General features: G+C 33.6%; 1 protein-coding gene across 1 annotated transcript; it reads left to right on the top strand.

Annotated features, from left to right (window-relative positions):
• Nucleotides 1-4,488: 4,488 nt before the first annotated feature.
• On the top strand, nucleotides 4,489-6,847 carry LOC126891155 (uncharacterized). The gene is made up of 2 exons (XM_050660337.1): nucleotides 4,489-5,190; nucleotides 6,761-6,847. Exons 1-2 carry the CDS (start codon nucleotides 4,489-4,491, stop codon nucleotides 6,845-6,847), a joined length of 789 nt encoding a protein of 262 aa, XP_050516294.1.
• The last annotated feature ends 1,294 nt before the right edge of the window (nucleotides 6,848-8,141 follow it).

The raw sequence follows: 8,141 nt of genomic DNA, 5'->3' as shown, positions 1-8,141 counted from the left end.
TATATTTTACTGTTTAATTTTAGTGTTTTTGAGACAATAAAGTCATAGCCTTCACACGTTGTCTCACTTTCAGCCAGCATCTTATCGAAGGTTAATATCGCGTTAAATTCACAAGGTGTGTGTTCGTCTTGTCCTAATTTTAAATATGAACTATGAAAATTCAGAATGGAAGCACACAAAACAATATTTTAACCAATCATGTTTATTGTTCATAAAGATATAATAAAAATGTGACTTAACAAATGCATTAACAAATATATTCAAATTCTTGCAAAAAACTAACACTTTGTAGATTATACTTATGCATGGCTTGTGGTGTCTGGTTTGTTGGTGAGTCTGGTTTGTTGGTGACTTCTTGATGTCGAATGGTACAGCTGCTGACTTGTAGACCTGGGCAGATGTTGTGGCCCTAGGTCCCTGCAGCTACGGTCGTGGTGGTGTTGTAGATGTTGGGTGCTGCTGTCTATCTAGCTAGATGCATCCTGTTCTCATTTGGCTGAAAGTGGCATCACCGGTGATGTATGAGGCTGGAGGCTCCCGAAGGGAGAAATATTGATTTTTTTCCCAAAAACCCAAGAGAATAAGTGTTGATGGATAAATTTTTTTTTTACATTTAAAACGTTGACATGAGAAGATGAGTAGAAAAAGTGAAATTAGATTCAAGCTCCCAGAGAAGCTTTTTGACATAGATCCTGTGATAGAAAGAAAAATTCTACTTCACCTAAAATTTGAACATTACACCAAAAAAGTAAAGCCAAAAAGCAGTCCAGTAAATCTTTTACCTCTAGACTTTAAGAAACTAAGAAAGGAAATTGAAGCAGAAGAACGGCGAGAACGGCAAAGTAAAGAAAGAAAATTAGATGCCCCACGTTTGGCACCAGTGAAACAAAAAGAACCGATGGACTAATCTAGCTAATTGATATACCATTCAAAAATAATATTTCAACGATCCAAGATAGTTATCGTTCACCCTGGTTTTAGCTCAGCCTCTCAAGGTGTTTATGCCCTCTTTTAATTTATTTTGGCTTTTTCTTGTGACGTGGCAATGTGGTATTTTTATACCGATATATCCACATATTCTCATACGATAAAGGCAGTCGCCAAGAAGCAGTCGTCAATAACCACAGCCAAGTCATAGGGTGAGACAATCCCTTATCGTGCAACAATCTCTTAAGTGGTTCGCGTTCGTTTTATCAAACTTTAGACAGTTCAAAGTGTAACGGACTTATCCTATATTTTACTGTTTAATTTTAGTGTTTTTGAGCCTCTCATGGTGAGGAAACCGTTCAAACTTCAAGTCGTGGGCAAAGCTTAACAGAAAATTGGTAAATGAACTTATCAGGAAGCAATTCTTACTAAATTGCAGGAAATCTGGTCTATCACCAAACCATTTACAACATGTGAGAACACCCATTTTGAAATTCAGCCAAAATCAGGACACCGACACCCAGAACCAACTTTTAAAAATAGAAAACAGGTTAGGTACTAAATTATTAAATATAGAAATTAATTCAAATCATATATATATATATATATATATATATATATATATATATATATATATATATATATATATATATATATATATATATATATATATATATATATATATATATATATATATTGTAAAATTAATCTTGAACTTGATAATTTGAAAGACAAATTAATTCAAGATTGTAATGAAAGAACTTTTAATGAATTTTCAAAAAAACATGAAAGTTTACAATAAAATCTTTAACGATGTCAAGCTGAAACATATGAGGAAACTCGAAAACCTTAAATCTAAGTTAAAAAAGAAAATCTTAACAACTAACAAAAATTGGATAAAAAACATCAGTAATTTCGAAATTCCACAAGAAGTTTTAGACTTGATATCGCTTGGACCTAAATTCAGTTTAGAACCAAGAATACATCATAATATATCTATCAAAGGCCTTTTGTCAGATATTGATTCAGTATCCTCTTCTATTGTAGATAACAGTATAAAAAACATAGTAAGAGCAAGAGCAACAAACACCCTAACTAATTATGTTGCATATAGTAAAAATACAAACAATTTTTTACATAAAATTTTCGATACAGCAAAAAAAAAATGTTAAAAGAACACCCGAAACTAATAGTAACTAGATCTGATAAAGGAAATGTCACTGTCATCATGAACAAATCTGATTATACAGAATTATCTAACCAACTATTACAAAATGACATATTAATATTATCATGAGTTACAGTCAGACCCTACAGAATCTATCAAAAGAAAGAGTAATAATCTAATTAAACAATTATGCACTAAAAAATTCATTGATGAGAAGACTAGAAAATGCCTTACTAATTATAATAATGCAGCTCCTAGGTACTACTCATTACCTAAGAAACATAAGCCTACGTTAGCAGTTCGACCAATTGTATCATCTATAAATGCACCAACGGAAAGTATAGCCACTTTCCTCACAGACATATTAACGTCAGCGTATGTTCTTGATAATGAGTACTGTTGCGGAGAATTAATAAAACAAGAGTGCAGTTGGCCGCGACCAGAAATAAGTGCAGTTGTACGCTCCGATTCGAACGAGTGTGGGAAGTGACAACGACGCGAGAGACTCGACACATGCGCGATAGACAAGGGATATGCGCGGCAATAGACAATGGAAATATGGCGAGATGACAATGTGAATTTAATTTAGATGTAATCATTTTGTTTTAAGTTTTTGTATCAATAAAGTTAAAGTGTATGTTCAAGCGAGTTTAACCAATCGATTTCCCTAACATTTTTGGTCCACGAGCGAATGTTGAGAAACCAGTGTACAAGCGAGGAGTAAAATACAAGCGAAGCGAGACACGTGCCAAACGGTGAGTTTTTACCTATTTTTTCCAATTTAATTAACCTGTATTATATCCTGTTTAACGATTTGAGTTTGATTTGGGTTGAATTAGTGCATAATTAAAATGAGTACCGAAATTGAGAAGCTAATAAAAGAAAGGGAGACTCTAAAAGTCAATTGAACAGACAAAATAAATTTCTAGAGAGCATTTCGTCACAATTAGACGAAAAAACCGCGAAAGAATTAGAGGTTAGGTTCGATAAAGTCGAAAGTTTATATACAGAGTTTAACATAAAACAAGAAGCCATAGAATTAAATGAAACAACGGAATCTGTATCAAAAGAGAACGAGAATGAAAGAGAATGTTTTGAGAAACTATATTTCTCATTAATAAGTACTATGAAGCTAAAACTTGACACATTCTATGGTTACAATCGCGCAGGTACGTCGTTAGGCGAGGCTCCAATGCAACAAAAGTCTACAAAGACAGTAGACTTACCAGCTTTAAAATTGCCAAAATTCTGTGGGTCCTATCTTCAATTTTTGGAGTTTAAGGACTCGTTCAAAGTCTTAGTTGACGATAATAAAACGTTATCTAATATTCAGAAATTTTATTACTTACGATCATGTTTGAGTGGTGAAGCATTAGAGCTTATAGAATCAATTTCAGTTTCCGAAAATAATTATAAAATAGCTTGGGATTTATTAAAGGAAAGGTACGATCAAAAGAGGTTATTAATCCACAGTCATATAAGAGAATTATTTGAATATCCAGTTATACAAAAGGATTTTTATGCAAGTTTAAGGTCATTTTATGATACATATACAAAGAATTTACGAGCCTTGCAAGTTTTAGATGAGAAAGTAGGCAGTTGGGACAGCTTATTGCTTTATCTGTTTACAAACAAATTAGATAAATATACGCGGCGAGAGTGGGAACAATATAAAATACAGGGTGATTTGCCAACTATGGCGGATTTTAATAAATTTTTAAAACAAAGATGCGAGGTATTAGAGAAACTGGAAGTTTCAAATGCGGTTCATGATAATACAAGGGAAAAAGGTCAATTTAAAGGTTTTAATAACAAATTCAATAATAAAAGAAATTCATTTGTAAGTACTTATCAAGCGGGCTCAGGTACGGTGACTTGTTATTTTTGTAAAGGAAAACATACTATTTTTCGATGTGAAAAGTTTTTGAACTTAACTCCTGCTATGAGGTTACCTGAGATTCGTAAATTAAATCTATGTAAGAATTGTTTAAGATCCAACCATGAAATTAGGGATTGTAGACATTCAGGTTGTAAAGCTTGCGGAGGTCGCCATAACAGTCTTCTGCATGTCGATAATTTTAGGGATACAAGGGCATCTAGCGATAATACGATGAAAAATAATAAGTCTTAAACAATCTAGCGATAATTCTAGAACCAGTAATAATGACAATCGAGCGATACAAAATACAAGTGAAAATCAAAACAATACACAAGTGGAAAGTAGTCACACTTTTTTTAGCGAGAAAAGTATGACATCACAAGTGCTGCTGTCAACGGCCTTAGTCAATATCCAAGACAGTCAAGGCAAAGTACATGAGTGTAGGGCGCTATTAGACAATGGGTCACAAAGCAACTTCATAACAAGGAGATTTTGTGAAAAATGAAATATAAGTATGGAGCCGGTTAATTTTAAAATTGTAGGAGTAGGGCAAGCGATATCAAAGCTAAACAATCGAGTGAAGTTAAATGTATCTTCTTGTACAAGTGATTTCAATTCAGTTATTGACTGTTTAGTTTTAGAAAATATTACCGACAGGTTACCTACGACTTCATTTAATAAAAATATTTTAAAAATACCAAAAGATATTAAATTAGCTGATGTTACTTACAATCGAGCGAGAGAAATTGATCTGTTAATAGGATCATCCGTATTCTGGGAAATATTACAATTAGACAGGATTCAATTAGAAGATAGTAAAGTTGTTCTACAAGAGACACAATTAGGATGGATCTTGGGCGGTGCGATTAGTTCAACGTCTAGCCAGGTAGAAAGGTATGCTAATAATTTTTCCAGCGAATTGAGCCAAAAGCAGGCTGTTGATAAAATATTATTGAAATTCTGGGAGATAGAAGACGTTCATTCTAGTGTAAAAACGTTCCTTTCAGAAGAAGACCAATATTGCGAGACTTATTTCAAAGACACACTCAAGCGAGCAGATGACAATAAATTCATTGTTTCAATTCCATTCAAGGAAAATTTGGCAGATCTGGGTGATTCACGTAAGAGTGCTTTAAAACTATATTTCTCACAAGAGAGTAGGCTCTTAAAAAACCCAGAACTAAAACGTGATGTTACAATTAATGTAAGCATTAAGGTAACATGTATAATTTGTGTTTAAGTTTAATTTCAAACTTCTCAAAATATTTGTCACATTTTCAAATTTTATTTACCCGTTGTCGGCATAGTAGGCACGGCCGATTTTCGTCGATTAACTGGTTCCGTAAATAGATCGAAATAAATTATTTTAAACAATTTTATTTTGAGCTTTAGTTGTTCAGTATGTGTTAGCTGCTCAAAGGCGATTGTAAGTACTTACTTCCAGCTTCGTTTTTCCTTCATTAAGGTAATTTTTTCTCTTTCGTTTTCTTTTAGAGAAATCGCCAATCAGGTTAGGGCGTGTGGCCTGTCTTTTGAGGCTGAATTAAAGCTTAAATTGCCTAATCCTCTGGATGTTACTGATCAAAGTAGTCTAAGATAAACCCTTATTATTAAGGATTTCTGGAGCTTTTCATAGGATGTCAGATTTTTAGTTTGGTTTATTCCCGGTGTCCCGATATAGAGGACACGTTCCGTAGGATTTGGGTTATTAGGATGAATATGGACTTCATGGTCTAGTTCCGGAGTGAGCACGTATTTTATGGTTGGACGAGTTCACATTTTTTGTTTGGAGTATGGCAATGTCAAAGTTAAGTACATAGTGTTTTAATCTTAAGAACTATTTGGGAATTTAACTTGAATTCGACTACAAATTATTTTAAATATTTATAGCTGTTCTGGGCCCTAGATGCGTTAAGCATAGTGGTACATTTTTCTTATTAAGTTAATTTTTTGTATCGGGTGACCAGGCGAGAAATTATCCGATAATTTTTTTCCTGGTCATTAAGAAGCGATTCAAAGGTCCAAGATACATTTATAACGAACAACCTTGTAATTAAGTTCGTTAGTATAGAAAGATTTGTAAATTTTTGAATTAAATTATTTGATATGTTTTCTTTGTAACTTTTGATTGATCCTTCAGGAATTTATATAAAATAAAATAGAGTTTATTTTCTTTCAATAAATATATTCTTAGATTTGGTTATGAAGGTACGTTGTTTTATTTTATGTTTTATTTATTACACCCCAGGACGTATCTTGTTCGATGGTGATCCATACACCGTAAATACTCTTTCTTTTTTGTTTGGGTTTTGCTATTTAGTTTTTTTAGTAGGTACCTTGATGGTATTCCCAGGGTACAGTTATTGTAATAAGTAAGTGAATACCTGGCGCCCTATAGAGTATTTATTGGTGGATGATTCATTTTCGAACCTCCTAAGAAAGAAGCAATTTCCTTAGGAGAATACTCCCCTTGAAGATTGAAGAGGTCTCAGTGAAATTTTAGTTTCAAAGCCGGAGCTTTAATTTTTTTTGCACTTTTGAGTAGTAAATTTTCTTGTACCTTCACAGTAATTTTTTATTCTGTAACAGTGGCGCCCAACGTGGGGCCCGACTTGAATTTTTGAGATTTTGATTTAAATTATTTAATTTCTGTTCATGTAAAACAACTGCCTTCATAGATTTATAAATTTTGTTAGATTTGTTGACCATTATACGTACTGTTGTACTTAATTTTTGACATACAATTTGTATTTAGATTCTAATACCTACTGTTTTATGTGTTTTAGGTTGGGAAACCATTAGAAACCATTTGTAATCCATACCTACGCATATGTAATACTGGACCTTTGAGTAGAGAATCGAAAATTGGATGAAGTAGATTTTTTAGTCAATATTTCAAGCTGGGATTAGCTGTTACCATACCAAAGTGGACAGAACATCTGTTATTAAGGAAAATTTTAAGGGTAAGATGCATTGTAAATTTATTTTATAACCTTTACCTGTGTTACCTATTTTTTTGGAGTTTATTGGTTTGTAGTAAATTTTTTTTGGGTTTTTTTTGTGTAAAATTTTTGAGTAAATATGGCGACTAGGTTTAAGGTAGAGCATTTGTTGACTGGAGAGTTGGAGTATGAGTTGAGAAGTAGAGGAGTATTGGTTCCTGACACAGTAGAGTTAAAGAGATCAGTTTTACGTGGTGCTTTAAGTCAGGAGGCTTCTAATCGGAGTGTTTTAGATCCTACAGTGTGTGATTATGCTTTAGAGAAAGCAGGTATTGTAGCTACAGTTGAGGATTTAGTAGGTAAGGTAGTTAAATTTTGTGGAGGTGTTAGAGATCCAGAGTATGGTAGGCTATTGTCTAGGTTGAGTCATGTTACAGGTCGGATTCAAAATTGTACGAGTAATGAAGATGAGAAGGAGGCTGAAAGGAAAGCATTTTTGTGTCAAGTCTTAGGTTTAGAAGGAGATTTGGAACTTAAGGTACATCCTAATCCCCCTGCACAGTCAACACCTGTCTCTTTTGCTACTAATCAGTTTACCTATTCGAAACCTTATTCGATACACAAACTAGGTCTGACTTTTGATGGTGAGTCTGAGGAAAATTCTGTTGTAAATTTCTTAGAGAAATTAGAATGTTTGAGATTATCTCGAGGTATTTCCGAAGCTGAGCTATTAGCATCTGCAGGGGATTTATTTGTTGGAGTTGCTTTTACCTGGTATCTTAATAATAGATCTTCTTTTGTTGATTGGAGTGATCTGGTGAAGCAGTTAAAGCTTGAGTTTTTGCCATATAACTATCAAGAGGACTTGTTAGATGAAATTCGTGCAAGGAAACAAGAAAGTAGGGAACCTGTGTCTCTTTTTGTTAATTCGATGCAACGTTTATTTGACCGGTTGGAGACAAAGTTAGATGAGGCAACGATGGTGAAGTATATTCGTCGTAATCTTTTGCCAAAGTTCATGCAGTCGTTAGCTTTAGTAGATATCTCTTCAGTAGCAGAATTAAAGGTTAAGTGTCGACGATTAGAAGAATCGTTTGATTTAACAGAAGCTTCTAGTAGTTTGTATCGTCCTAGGAATGATATGGAGTGCAACGTTAGTGCTCGATCTTCAGATACCCAGACTTTCCGTCCTATCCGTCAACAAATAAATGCTGTTACGTCCAAT

The sequence above is a fragment of the Diabrotica virgifera genome, chromosome 9, assembly GCF_917563875.1.
Source record: "Diabrotica virgifera virgifera chromosome 9, PGI_DIABVI_V3a".
NCBI lineage: Eukaryota > Metazoa > Arthropoda > Insecta > Coleoptera > Chrysomelidae > Diabrotica > Diabrotica virgifera.
The sequence above is the reverse complement of the archived record's forward strand: the minus strand, read 5'-3'. Positions and strand labels throughout refer to the sequence as shown.